Source organism: Oculina patagonica, chromosome 8 (assembly GCF_052425735.1).
Source record: "Oculina patagonica isolate OP01 chromosome 8, crgOcupat, whole genome shotgun sequence".
In the NCBI taxonomy this organism is placed as follows: domain Eukaryota; kingdom Metazoa; phylum Cnidaria; class Anthozoa; order Scleractinia; family Oculinidae; genus Oculina; species Oculina patagonica.
In genome coordinates this window covers 33,690,432-33,706,090 of record NC_135765.1, presented here as the reverse complement: position 1 = coordinate 33,706,090, position 15,659 = coordinate 33,690,432, and the positions used below count along the sequence as shown (strand labels likewise).

Genomic DNA, 15,659 nt, shown 5'->3' with positions numbered 1-15,659 from the left:
TTTCCATTTCTGCTTCGTCTCGATCCGATTGCCTTATTTAGTGACCGCTCCATCGTGACAAAGTAGCCCTCGACCGTAGGGCGGCACAGGTCAATTTCCTCTATGCAAAGTAATCGTACAAGGGACCCTGGGGAGATTTCACCCGAAACGACGGGAAACTCACCGCTTGGGTTAAACATTGTTGTCGCTTTCTAGTGGAAGCAATTTTGAAATATTTTAACGCTTAAAATCAATTTTTTAGTGATTAAAAGCTACGGTCACTTTGCATAGAGCAAATTGACCTGTGCCTCCCGACGGCTGAGGGCGTCACGATTGAGCGGTCACTAAGCCAATGAGTTTGAATCCCGTGCTGAAGATCACTCGCAACGGATCGAGACGAAGCAGAAATGGAAACCTAGCGCTCGAAAAGGAGCGTTTCTCGGGTGAATAAGATAACGGTCCCGCAAGCCACTGCAAGGTGAGGCTCACCCCAGATTTCTTTTCGTTTCCAAAGTGGCGATCGAGAGCGGCACATTTTCCTGGGCTGTACAGAACTGGCCTCGTTTAGATGTACAAAAGCTAGCAAGACGAGACTGGGACATAAACACTAACATAAGCATAAGCATATAGTCGTCACTAAGAAGAGGGAGACGTTCTTATGGGCTTATCCTTGTGCTTGAGCTGGTGCTTTTACCAACTGCACGTAAACCAAACTGCAGAGAATTACCGACCATTTCGGAAAAGTATTACGCCGACTAAAATCAACCAATCATAGCGTCGCATCACCACTAGGACAACGGGCTCAAGTAAAAAGACGTCGCCGTTAAATAACTGATTTAATGTTTCGTTAATTAAAAGCTTCTCAGTTCCTACTGATTCCGATTATCGATGGCGTATATATTTCTTTTGATATTTTTGCTGTTTCAAACTGCCGTCGTTTCCACCGTTGAGGAAAAACCGAAATTTTCGCGTTCATCATACTCCACAACGCTGGGATATAAGTGGCTTAAGGGATACGTTGTCAAACGGTTTGATTCTCCCAGTTTGTTATCGTGCGGCCAACAATGTATGAGAAACGAGTGGTGTACTTCCACAAACTACAAGATGTCATCCAAAAAGGACGGAAAAGGAACTTGTGAACTGAACAAGCATGACATCTCCCTCATCAACGAAAACACCAACTTTCATGAACAGCAAGGATTTACTTTCTCGATGTTTCTGAAGGTAACTATTAGAAATTAATTTTAAATTTATAATAAGCAAGTTGAAAATCTTCGTATCGCTCTTTAGTACTTTTGTGAGCTCTTTCTAGTTCACTTAGTCGGTGTGAATTTATTACGAAAATGGTGTTGTATCTACATTTCTGGTTGCGTGCATGGTTTAAAAGATCCGCAATACAATTTATAAATTACGTATTTTACACATCTTTGGTTATCGGTGGGAAAACCCGGCATGTCCAATGGGTATATATTGTTTATGATAAAATGAATAGATTAAAAAAGAAAAGATTTGACATTTCCGGATCTCCGTTTTCACTATTTTCAAGAGTCTCCGCCATTTCCGTCGTTTTTGTTTTGTTAATAATCTATTTTGGGATGTTTTCATTGGCCATCAGCTGCATTAATGGTTCAAATGGCAAGTCAAAATGAGCAATTAATCAGAGTGTTACCTTTATAGATAACTTTTCGTATTTGCATAACAGAAGGGAGGCCATTTTGGCCGCAAGCTGTCAAAATCTGCTAAGCTTTTATTAAACTGTTGAAGATAAAAACATGTATAGAATGAAAATGTAGAAGAATACCATGTACAACCTTTAGTTTGCATTGTTAAAAAAAATTAAAAATGGGTCCTCGCTGTTAACTAGTTACAGAAGTTTCCAAGAAAATTAAGATATTTTACAGCTTGTCCTCAAATAACTATTGTTATGCAAACGTGACAAGTTAAAGAAACTATACATTACCACGCTATCCAAAATAACATATATTATCCAATGCAAGCTGGTGGCACGAACTTGAAAAGACTTGATTTTTCTTTGAAAAACTATTGAGGCAGCTGGTGATCAAATATTCATGAATTGATTTTACAAAATGAAACTATCTGGGCCTCGTGAGACGACCCCGGGTTGGTTGCTTATCCGGGTTGAATCACTACAACGGGTAACCCTTTTTCAGTTAACCTTCTGTAAAGCCTGGTTTTCACTACCGACGCAAGGACAAGCGCAATCACGCAAAAAGGACAAATTTTGATCCTTGTGTTTGTGCTTGCCGCAAGCACACTAGCACAAGCTTTAAAATGCAATGCGCTTGTGCTTTTGCTTGCGTTGAAGCCGTTTTCACGGTGAAATAAGACCTGTTATCCTTGCGCTTGTGTTTGCGTCGCTCGTAAAAACCAGGCTTAAGCGTTTACACGAAAAAAACCTTCCGACCTAGTTTAACCCCCCCCCCCTCCCCCCCCTTGCCCGTCAACCCTTTTCGCGACTCGGGTTAACATGAATCAGAAACAAATATGAGGTTGTTCTTGTCTCATAACGCAGAAATTGCACATAAAGTATTTTTTTATTTTTAGATCTGCATTCTCAGCGGTTTTAATTTGTTATTTTATTCAGGGATGTTTGTTCACCAGCTGCCTCAATGGTGGTTCTTGTTTGCTTGACAATGAAAAACAAACCTTTTCATGTTCGTGCAAACCACCTTGGACTGGAGAAACATGTGAAGGTAAAATAAGTAATTAAGAATGTTTACAGTAATGTGGCCCTAAATCCGGACAGCTCTTGGACCGGACACTTTCGGTTCATCGTGCATTTTTCTAATAGGAAACAAAGTTTTAATGAAACCGAACCTTGCCAAAGATTTCTCGATCTGTTTCTGTCTTAACCTCGCTCGAAGGGTTTCCTGCTGGCGGTGAAGTCGAGAATTTTAAGTTGATGTGGAAGTAGGTAAAGTTTGTTTTCGCAATGTTTGTTTGTTCATGGCGCCGCAAACTAACTGGTTTTCTTTATAATTTTGTATATCCGAACTGAGCGCGCTAAAGGAGGAAATATTTGGTAGAATTGATGTATAGGCGATATTCTTTCGACTAGTGAAAATAATTTGATTGACTGCTTGAATTTCCGTCCAAAGTAAAGAATTAAAATTTCTAAATAATTTTCTTGACTAGGTCCTTGGACCGGACACTGACGGCAACCAAATATAACTTAGTAACTTTTGAAGGTGGAAAGCTAAATAATACTGAATGAAAAGGCTTCTGAAAAAATATTGGATTTTGAACAATTGTTGCGTAAATATTGCGTGCTGTCCGGACCAAGGACCCGCTGTCCGGACCTAGGGCGCCGGCCGTCAAACCGAACCACCGTTTTCGATATTTCAGGGTAATCGAGTAAGCACAGAAGCTGTTTTCTTTCCACATGTTTATTTTTTATTTATTTATTTTTTTTACTAGGGGCAACCGCACAAACAAGATAGTGACAATCATTTTTGTGATTTTCGTGGTCGGTTATAACATTTAACATTATTTCACTGTTATTGACTCACCGAGATCATCCGTTTACATGTAGTTAGAAAATACCATGAACGCCACATCCGTGAAAGAGGAAGAGTAGAGCGGTACTCCTTATTCGAGGAGTGTCACGGAGACAATACGGAGCGGGATATCCTCTTTGAGACGTGTGCCCGTGTAAATGTCAAATTTTGAAAGAAACATCTTCAAACTGATAATGGATACGGAGTGTCCGAAACATGTCTTTGAAATTTAGAAGTGTGTTTATTTTTTCAAATGTTTAATTTCGCTCATACTTTTAAGAAATTTCGCTAATATTTATTTGAAAGGTGTGATAGTCTTTAACTTTCTAAACATGCACGATAGTGGCCCTACATCACTTATATATCAAACAACGTAGCTCCTAGCTTCCTAGTCAGCAAAGGAATCAAATTGCGTACAATTTTTGCTGGACGCACACTCTTGGGACATTTGCCCAGCAAAATTAAGATAAAGATATACGAACGAACATTTCGCTCGCATAGCTTGATATCTCGGTGGTGTTTTTTTTTCTACACTACAAGCGTTCCAATTCTATTGACATCAGCGGTTGAAGTTTCACTGGAATAGCCGGCGTTCGATCTCAACATACTGAAATATCAAAATTTACTGTTGCGTTTGTTCAGCCTTTAAACTTTTAAATAAAACGGCATACTGACTTTAAAAAAAAAGAGAAAAAAGAAAAAAAAATGGCTTCCATTTGGATTTGAACCAACGACCAAGGCATACACAACTTCTGTAGAAGTGTTTTCTACCAACTGAGCTATCGTAACTTTGTATGGTACAGAATATTTTGTTTTGTATATTTTAACTGATATTATATTTGGACGCGCTTTAAAAAAACATGTTTAATTACTCGGTTATGAGTAAGCAAAAAGAGAGAATGATTTAAATTTGTCGTTCAGAGATAATTTCCACCAAATTTCTGCACTGCATGTTGCAATAATATTCAAGCGTAGCGAATGATTTAAATTTATGCAGTTACAGAGCAATGTATGGGCACGTTGCGCAGAATTGCTTATTTCTCGGCTCTTGAAAGATCCACACCAAAAACAAAAATGTAGAGTTATTAAGAGTCATACAAAGATACTTCATGCCAAATTTTAGAATGAAAGGTGTAATATTCGAGCGAGAATTATTTAATCACAGAGATGATTTACATAATTACAGAGCAATGTATAGGTTCATCACAGAATCGCAAATTTCTCAACTCTAGAAATATTTTTATCAAAAATCAAAACGTAGGGTTATTAAGAGTCAAACAGAGATACTTCATGCCAAATTTTAGACTGAAAGGTGTAATATTTAATCCGTAGAATTATTTAATGGTACTTATTTCATCATTAATTTCAGAGCAATGTATGGGCACGTTGCACAGAATCGCAAATTTCTCAACTCTTGAAAGATTTTTATCAAAAATCAAAACGTAGGGTTATTAAGAGTCAAACAGAGATACTTCATGTCAAATTTTAGACTGAAAGATGTAATATGCAAGCCGTAGAATTATTTAATGGTACTTATTTCATTATTAATTACAGAGCAATGTATGAGCACGTTGAACAGAATTGCTAATTTCTCGGCTCTCGAAAGATTTTCATCAAAAACAAAAATGTAGGGTTATAAAGAGTCACACAGAGATGCTTCATGCCAAATTTTAGACTGAAAGCTGTAATATTCGAGCCGTAGAATTATTTAATCGTACTTAATTATTTAATTATTTAATTTTTTTTATTTTATATCTTGTTTGTGTAATTATTATTATTAATGCTTACAACAATGCTTACAACAATACAATACACACAAGGAAGAAAAAAACAATTACAATGTAATAAAGTAAGGAAGCAAAACAAAACGATGTATTACAAATCTCTACACTAATTAACCATTGGAAAATAATAAGCACAAGAACGATGAAGGTGCTGGAAAAAGAGAACGAAATCAATATGGTGGCAGAAATTAAAAATGCAGGGCTGTTGGTGGCATTGCCAAGGCAAGTGGGGGTAGAAAGTGGAATGTCAGGGGATACAAGGGTTTTCTTTGGTTATTTGACCTTTAAAATGAAATTTTTCAAAAGTTCCCATTTCTTCGGAGTAGTGGTTTTTGTTATCTGTTCTGTTTCATATGCAAGTTTAAGATATCGCCGAAAACCATCTATGTGGGGGGTAGTTTCTTTTGTATGGCAAAGCCAAATAAAGTGTCTGGCAAGCAGGCAACAGAAATTGATTGGATTGTAGTATTGAGATGAATCTGGTGTTAAACCCATAGCAACAGTACACTCCAATGAGTTGTTATTTGGATTAATTTTTTTTTTCCCACATGTTAGCTGGATGTCACGGTAACTCACAGAACAAATCTCAACTCACTGATCTTCTTCTAAGCTCAGAGAAATACACGTTCGCGTCTTTTTTTCCGGACCAAGGGCCACATACTGTACTTCACATAGAAACATAAAAAAACATTCATAAGAAATTTAAGAAATTTTTTCGCATGTAGTGCAATGTTTATAACGGTTGAAACATGGCAAAGCGGTAAAGCCTATATGCAAAGTTATTTTTTAAATTGAGATTTTTATAGCTGAGATCTAATATTTGCAAAATTTGCTAACAACTGAAAAGTAAGGTAGTACTTTTTTGGAACCACTATTTTTCATGCGCCCGTTGTTAATTCTACTTTTGTTGTTTTCTTGGATAAGGGGCATTGTTGAGACTTATCTTGTAGTTATTGCAATTACACGTCTAGTTTCGAGAAGTAGTGAGGGCGGGTGGCTGGGCTTAAATTTAATTTTATTTCAAAGAACTTCTCTTTTCCGTGGAGGGAATGCACATTCTTTAGGGGACATTTTAAAAGCTACATCACATCTACAACCCCTGTCAAAATTCTTTGGTCACTTGCTGCTTTTTCTCACATGAAACACCAAATATCTAGCAATTCCCTCTCTCCCCCCTTCCAATGTTGAAAAGAATGAAAAAAACAATGCCTGCCAATGCTGTCTATTTTGCAACATTGTAAAGGAGAAGCGGGATCTCTATTTCATGGCATTCGTGACGAGTTGTCGCGTTATTTTTGTTAAATGAAGTGTCTCAAGTACTTTTGTATTTATATGAATTTCACGTATTGCACCATAAAATTTATTCTATTTAATTATTTCTTCGATGAAACGTGGCCTCTATAACAATCCGAAGCTAGCAAATCAATGTAATACTTACTCTTGTAAATTGGCAGGCATGTCCTTGAACTTGATTGTTGCCATAACCAACTTCAGGCGAGAGAGTGGCTGCTTCTCTTGCGTTTGACTGCAATATTATCTCATTCTCTTTCATGTTTATCCTGATTAGATTGTCCGCAAGGTTGGGTTCATCATGGAAATTCATGTTACCACGTCATCGACACTCCAACCCTTAGCTGGAGCGACGCTCGAACGACTTGCCAGAATCTGGGAGGAGACCTCGCTATAGTCAGATCAGAAGATGAGAATAACTTTATACGTGACCTTGTAAGGAATCAGCAAACAGTCCAAGTTTGGGGAGCGTGGATTGGGCTCTACAGAAAGTCTGACACTAAGTTCTACTGGATCGATGGCACTCCACTAGAGGGACAGTATTCAGCATGGGCAAGTGGACAACCGAGCTACCTTCATGAGAAATGTGTCCACACACTTTACGACAAATTGAACAGGGTTGGAAAGTGGAATGACAATGAATGCGACTTGCTTGAGGCGCAGCGGTGGGCTGCCCCAGTTATTCTTTGTCAGAAAAATTGAGACGGCTATTTGGTTTTGGTACTTTGTCGTTTTGTTACGGCTGGACTGCTAGAGCTGCGTCTTACTTTAGTTACTTTTTAAGAAACGTCAACATGATACACCATAAAATGCTAGTTATACCCCTCCCACCCTCCCACCCCCGAAAATAAGCCTCTCCGGTTATAGGACCATCTGACCTGCGGTTTTTTCCAATTTCTCCTTAACCCTAAGGTTAGGATAAATTTTAGCTTTTAATTGATTTTATTGTAAATATTGTAAATACTCTTAATAAGTTGTAGTCATTTTAGGTATTAGAAGACGAAGAGCCACTATGTGGAAGCACTTATAATAAAGTCATTTTTAGTGCAGAATGCACTATTGTGATGGTTTGGTGGGTTGTCGTCTGCTAAACCCCTCAGGCGCTAAAGCACTATGGTGTAAACTTTTAATCACCAATTAATTAATTAATATCAATTAATTAATTATTTCTGTAAGGGGGTAGGGGGTGGGGAGCAACAGACCGTGTGCCCTTGGTAGAATGGGAAGTCTATTTACGACACAATTAAGTGGAAGTCCCGTTTAAAGCGGTCCTCTCGTCTTCGCGCCAAAAGAAAGTTTCCGTTTATTTTTTGCTTGTGAAAAGGCTTTGGTCCATACATACAAAAAAGCAATAAATTATTTTCTAGTTCTTTATTTTCGCTTTGCTACAGACCAAAATTAAATTTTGGCCGACATGGGGCCGCCAACGGTAGTCGAAGGGCTAAATTTCGACCATTTTGTGAAGCGCGCTATGTCCACAAAAATGTACTTGACGGAATATCATTTGGCACAAATTCAAAGACACCTTTATTTAGTTCACTGACGAAACGAGGAAAATTTTACGAAAATTCTAAGCATGCCAGCGCTTCTGAAATATACCATACTCTGAGGTCTTAATTCACACGTTAAAATTTAGGTAAATACAAGAGAATAAAACTCAAAAGTTTCAACATAAATTGGAGTAAAAAAGCACATCAATGTAATCTTCTTACCTCAATGAATCGTTTTCTACTTTCAAACCGGTGGGTATCTCCTTGGATTGCACGCGAGAACAAATTAAAATCTGCCATATTCAGTGTGTTTACATAATTGTCGCTTCGTGCCAAAGCTCATTTGCATAACCTTGCAATCGATGAGAAAACTCCCTCCACCGTCCAAACTCGATTAAATACCTTTAGAATATAAGGAAGTTGCTTCTTTTGATATTCCTATACCATACAAATCCAGCGCTGAGAAAAATTGCGTTGAAGATGACAAGAATACTCGCGGCGTGCGAGACTCCACAAAGTAAATATTGACGGTTAATTACACTGGTCGCGCCACTTGTCCCATAATTTAAGTTCAATTCGCTCCCGTAGTATCTCTAGGGGAAGAAGAAGAGTCGAAATTCAGCCATTTAATAAATAGAAAACGTGTTAAAACGACAAATTGAATTCTGACAACGGAAATCGATCATGCAAAGACAACTTATAACTTTACGTCCAAAAACATCACTTACAGGTTGCTTACTGAGGAAGCGTAGTCGCCAGATACAATCCACAAGTTTGAATATAACTGTTTTATGTTATGAAGTGATGAAAAGGCATAAGTTTCAATTCATTCTTGATACGTTTGCTTTCGTAATCGGTCATTCGAAGCCACAATGGAAGGCTTGTGCTTCGGGATCCATCAACTTCATTTTTCCCCTTGCGACACGATGTCACACAACTGAATTGTGACGTGACTGGCTGATCAGAGGTCAAACTTTGGGGGTGGTGGGGAGGGGGTTAGGTTGTCGGTCGGTATTTACGGCAGGAGAAAACTTGAGGGGTTGAAGAGCTTTTTTCACAGCAAGAGAAAACTCAGCAGTTGAAAGCATTTAAATGAATTTATGCTTTCCATTGGTCAACATTTTCTTTATTTTTCTTTGAATATGTACTAAAAATGTTCACTGCGACTTCAGCCAAACAAAATTATTAAACATAACTTGAATGAAGTAAAAGCACTTATGCCTAAATGGATATAGCGAAAAATCACTGATGAAAAACTCAGTGTTGGTTTGCGTTTGTACATCTATCCTGCTAGAAATGTTGTATTGCGTAGTAACCCGTCGCAAAACGAATGTCTGTTTGCCTTGGTCAAGTCCAAATATATCCATGCGACCCTCATATACTTGGAAAAGCCACAAATGAAGGGCGATAAAGGAAGGAGTGTAATTGGTATGACATTCTCTTCTTGTGCATGAAAAGGAGTAAGAAACGCGTACGGGGAATAGAGACAAGTTTAGGGAATGGAAATGATTTAATGGAAAGGGAAGGTCATAAACGGGATACGTAATAAGAACTAAAAACAGTTCAACGGGGATTAGGAAATGAAAACGGGAACTGAAAAAGGTTTGAGAGAATCATTATATTTCCCCTCTGTAATGGCCCTAGATCACATACCGTAAAATTCCGGTTATAAGCCCTGGGCTTATACAACTTTGTAAGGGTTTTTGGGTGGGCGTATAAGTGGAGGGGCTTATATCCGGGAGGGCTTATATATAATTATAAGCGGAATAAAAAAAAACGTTCCGAAACGGGCCACGGGAGTGTTGATCGAAATACGTTTTTAAGTTAAAAACGCATAATAAAGCCACATTTAGCCCTGTTCAGTACTGTCATCCGGCAGAGGGGGGCTTATATCCGGGGGGGCTTATAATCGGATGTATTTTTTTGTTTTCTGGTAGATGGGCCTATAACCGGGGGGCTTATAACCGGAATTTTACGGTATGTACATGTCGTCAGTCCTGATTACAATTCGCATTTTTTAATTCCCTTTCGGTTTCTAAATTTCCCGCTGTCAAACAACTACGCTAATTAGATTTAGAAAGCACGAACTGTTCTTGCAAGCTTGCGGCTTGTTATCGGTAAAAAAAATGCCTGTATGCTTTATGAACATCAAGGATGGAGGTGGGTGTGGGGATTAAACAAAGACCCAGGTGCAAGGATTTTTTTCGAGACTTGCAGCCAAACGAAGGAAAGGTACAGCTAATGAAGTAGAGGGCGAAGTCGATGACAACGATGACAGTCTCATCTAAGACGAAATTGTTTACCTTGATGACAAAGCCAGAGTGAAGCAGTAGAAGATATTGTCAGCCAAATGGGACTGATCTTATGACGGTCATGATATTTGCGAGCATGCCAGACATGACACATTATCGAAATTCAATGTCACGACGCTAAAAGCCATGTGCGCTCACTTTGAACTTCCACACAAATCCAGAGATCTTAAGTCCTCCTTAGTGAAAAAGGTAAAGGACATAGCATTTTTCATAATGCCCGTGCTCATTTGAAAACAAACTAGCAAACAAAGAGAGTAAAGACCTATAAAAAGGGACTAAACGAAGTTGTAAAGCAAGAAATTTCAAGAATGTGCACAAGATAAATGCACTCCTTCATTACTCTAACCCACCAAAGAAAGAAAAAAACAAAGGCCTGGGGGTATGGCCGATATAAAGAAATTATACCTATACAACATTAACTTTATAGCATCTTGTTTAGACTAATTATGTGTTCAAGAGATGGACACAAAAATTAACTAATTCCCTTGCATGTGTGTCCTGGTGTTAAGGAAAAGAGTGATGTTAGATTTTGGAAAAAGGAGGGGGAGGGGGGGGGAGGGGTACCCAGCCCGTTTCCCTAGTAGTGGAAAATCCCCATATTTTCTGAAGGATAAATAAGTAATGATAAAATACAGTTATTGCGTGTTTTTACGGTATGATTCCTGCTGTAGCTACTAATAAAACCACCTCCAAGTAAGAAAAACTGTTTCTTTTCATTTGCTAAGTCCTATAGATTTTTGAAAAAAAAAATCTTTGGCAGATTATATTTTTTTTTCACAGATGCCCGTGACAGTAAGATAAAACACAACTAAGGGTCGCATTTTTTCATTTCAATATTGAAAACAGTTTAGCACACTCCGCCTTTTATCGGAACCTTTTCTTGGATTTTTTTTCTGTTCTGTCTTTTTGCGATTTGCTCCTAAATGCCCGACCACAGAAGTAAATTAGCAAAGGCACGTTACATACAATACGATACAAGGTGGAATAAGAAATAAGGAAAAAAAGAAATATTTAGCGATAAAAACACAAGTCACTTATTAAAAATAAAAGATCATTTACTACTTCTTAGTTTTCTCTTGCTGTGAAAAAAGCTCTTCAACCCCTCAAGTTTTCTCCTGCTGTAAAATACCGACAACCCAACCCCCTCCCCACCACCCCCAAATTTTGACCCTTGTTTGACCTCTGATCAGCCAGTCACGTCACAATTCAGTTGTGTGACATCGTACGTGTCGCAAGGGGAAAATGAAGTTGATGGATCCCGAAGCACAAACCTTCCATTGTGGCTTCGAATGGCCGATTACGAAAGCAAACGTATCAAGGATGAATTGAAGCTTATGCCCTTTCATCATTTCATAACATAAAACAGTTCTATTCAAACTTGTGGATTGTATCTGGCGACTACGCTTCCTCAGTAAGCAACCTGTAAGTGATGTTTTTGGACGTAAAGTTATAAGTTGTCTTTGCATGATCGATTTCCGTTGTCAGAATTCAATTTGTCGTTTTAACACGTTTTCTATTTATTAAATGGCTGAATTTCGACTCTTCTTCTTCCCCTAGAGATACTACGGGAGCGAATTGAACTTAAATTATGGGACAAGTGCGACCAGTGTAATTAACCGTCAATATTTACTTTGTGGAGTCTCGCACGCCGCGAGTATTCTTGTCATCTTCAACGCAATTTTTCTCAGCGCTGGATTTGTATGGTATAGGAATATCAAAAGAAGCAACTTCCTTATATTCTAAAGGTATTTAATCGAGTTTGGACGGTGGAGGGAGTTTTCTCATCGATTGCAAGGTTATGCAAATGAGCTTTGGCACGAAGCGACAATTATGTAAACACACTGAATATGGCAGATTTTAATTTGTTCTCGCGTGCAATCCAAGGAGATACCCACCGGTTTGAAAGTAGAAAACGATTCATTGAGGTAAGAAGATTACATTGATGTGCTTTTTTACTCCAATTTATGTTGAAACTTTTGAGTTTTATTCTCTTGTATTTACCTAAATTTTAACGTGTGAATTAAGACCTCAGAGTATGGTATATTTCAGAAGCGCTGGCATGCTTAGAATTTTCGTAAAATTTTCCTCGCTTCGTCAGTGAACTAAATAAAGGTGTCTTTGAATTTGTGCCAAATGATATTCCGTCAAGTACATTTTTGTGGACATAGCGCGCTTCACAAAATGGTCGAAATTTAGCCCTTCGACTACCGTTGGCGGCCCCATGTCGGCCAAAATTTAATTTTGGTCTGTAGCAAAGCGAAAATAAAGAACTAGAAAATAATTTATTGCTTTTTTGTATGTATGGACCAAAGCCTTTTCACAGGCAAAAAATAAACGGAAACTTTCTTTTGGCGCGAAGACGAGAGGACCGCTTTAAACGGGACTTCCACTTAAAGAGCTCAAAGGTATATATTTGTTTCAAAAAGCACTATGCTCTCCTTGTGGTACTATTCTTTCTGGAAGAAAATTCTTTGTGCTAAACGCATGCGTAGATTAATAGACGTCATGAACATCACGTAATTCTTCGTGTGGAAGGATTCCTGTAGACTCCGTGGCGCTAAGTTAAAACCGCAAATTAATTGAATTAGACACTAAGGCGTCGCAGCAGTTCATGTGAAATAATTATTGTTATGGCAACGCTGTTTTCTTAGAAAAGATGATCCGTTGTAACATCTCATAATTCAGAAAAACCGAATTCTTTAATTAATCGATAATATCTGTGTTACAATCGATGTCGCCCTGTTTGCAGAAAATAAGTCACGTTACTATGTCATCACGTTACATCCGTTTTCAACAAAAACAACGGTATCCAGTGTTACATTTGTTTTCAAGGAAAAGGAAAAGTATCTCGTTTGCTGTTTCAATATCAAACGAAAATTCAAACTAACGAAAATTAAAATAGCAGGACGTGTTTAGAAATTTTGTATCAAAGCCTAACGTGATGTGCTTTCAATGCGGTAGAATTCTTGTAGAATCGTGTTCTTCCTTTCATCAAAAAGGAGTCACTCGATCCCGAGGTATACTCGAACTATCGTCCCATCACTAATCTTCCTTTTCTTTCAAAAGCTTTGGAAAGGATTGTTGCAAGCCAGATACGTGATTATCTCACTGAGAATGACCTCTACCCCAGCCTACAATCAGCTTATCGTAAATTCCATTGCACAGAAACTGCGCTCTTACGAGTTCAAAATGACATCTTACGTGCTATCGATAATGGGAATGAGGTACTATTGGTGTTACTGGACCTTTCAGCTGCATTCGATACATTAGATCATGACATTCTCATCAATAGGCTTTCAACACAGTACGGCTTCACAGGGACGGTGCTCGATTGGTTCAGGTCCTACCTTAATGATCGTTCACAAAAGGTTGTCATTGGTAATACTGAGTCCAAACCGCAGCCTCTCACATCGGGTGTCCCACAGGGATCAGTTTTGGGTCCTCTGTTATTTGCCCTATACTTCGGACCCCTACAAGACGTCATCAAGGCTCACGGACTGGACTGTATGATGTACGCTGATGATTCACAACTCTACATTATTTTGAACCCTGCAGCAAGACAGCCTGCGCTTCTCAATTTGGAGCTGTGTATTAATGATATCCAAGCATTCTTTCTTACTAATAAGCTAGTCTGCAACCCGACTAAGACAGAAGTTCTTCATCTCACATCTCGCTTTACTCGGCATCCTCCATTATCGAATATTTCTTTTGGCGTAAACATTGTATCCTGCGCAAACAAAGGTCGTAATCTGGAAAGTGTTTTTGATCGCCACCTCACCATGACCAGATACGTTAACAACATCTGCCGTCACGCATCCCTGGCGCTTCGTAACATTGGTAGAGTAAGGAAATACATAAGCCAGAGCAGCACCGAGCGCTTAGTACATGCTTTTATAACATCCAAGTTGGACTATTGCAATAGTCTATTGTACGGCTTGCCCTCTACTGAACTTCAAAAGTTACAACGCATTCAGAACACTGCTGCGAGATTGGTGGTTAAGGCAAAGCGCACGGATCACATAAGCCCTATTCTACAACAATTACACTGGCTGCCTGTTAGCGAACGCATTTCGTTTAAGATCTTGTTGTTAACCTATAAAGCTATGAATGGCTATGCTCCGTCATACATTGTAGATCTTCTTGACCAATACGTGCCATCACGTTGTCTACGCTCGGCCTCGCAAAATTTGCTTAAATTTCCAAGATCGGCCACCTCTACATACGGAGATCGGGCCTTTTCCATTGCTGCGCCGAGACTTTGGAACACACTACCAACAACAGTAAAGAATGCCCCTTCAGTCTCCACTTTTAAAACACTTTTTAAGACATATTTATTTAGGTCGATATATTTTTAACAAGTTCGCCATGTTTTTATTGTCATTTTTATTTTTATTTTTTATCAATTGTAATTAAATTAGGTTATTCTTAGCGTATTTTTATCTGATTGTAATTTAAATCGGGTTTTTATATTTTTACTTTTAAATTTCAAATGTAAACGCACTGAGACGTATGTAAAGTGCGTGCTAAGAACTGTTATTATTATTATTATTATTAACCTCCAACCTCCCCCTATTCCCCTTTTCTTAGCCATTCACCTTCGAATCCCTCCCATTCTTCCCTTCTACTCCTCTGCCCCCCCCCCCCCATCCGCTGCAGTCTTTGACTCTACTCTTTCCCATCACACGTTCTACTCCTCACACTTTCCCCCCGTCCTCCTCAGCGTTTTTTACCTTAATATAGTTTTAATGTTTTTATCTACTAGTTTTAATGTTTTATTTACACACGACCCAACAAGCTATGTAGCTTTTTATCCCATCGTGTATAAATAAAGGTTTTGTTGTTGTTGTTGTTGTTGTTGCTTAAGTTATGTAGTTTCCATGAGTTGAAGGTAGTGTGTCAAAATGTCCTTCATCACATTAGCTGCTTTTATCAACATGCCTGGATAAATAACTGATTAGGTTGAAAACTTTTGGTGTGTTCCTTATCTTGAGTAAATGAACTCAAACCAGTTGAATGGCATTAGAAATGATCTCCGACCAAAACAAACAAACAATTAGTAAGAATTCGTTAAAAAACAAAGAAGCGTGTAAGGTTTTTAAAAAATGTATCACACCAAAACAAGACAAACAAAAAAGTAATTCGAAAAAATTATAAATCTTCTAAGCTTCAAACACGCGAGCTCCTCAAGTCAAGCTGATTTTTTGATCGAAAAACCTGACTATATGCTGCATTTTGGTAAGCAGTCACGCAAACGCCAGGGTGATTCATTGCAGGTAATTTCTCCAT

General features: G+C 38.4%; 2 protein-coding genes across 3 annotated transcripts in view; one reads left to right on the top strand and one right to left on the bottom strand.

Moving 5' to 3' along the window:
• Window positions 1-15,659, bottom strand: part of LOC144662139 (uncharacterized) — a 59,361-nt gene that overhangs the window by 23,307 nt on the left and 20,395 nt on the right. The gene's annotated exons all lie outside the window — the stretch shown is intronic.
• LOC144662133 (lactose-binding lectin l-2-like) lies at window positions 936-7,462 on the top strand. Its single transcript, XM_078522882.1, has 3 exons — window positions 936-1,203; window positions 2,585-2,693; window positions 6,849-7,462. Exons 1-3 carry the CDS (start codon window positions 1,048-1,050, stop codon window positions 7,271-7,273), a joined length of 690 nt encoding a protein of 229 aa, XP_078379008.1. The 5' UTR covers window positions 936-1,047; the 3' UTR covers window positions 7,274-7,462.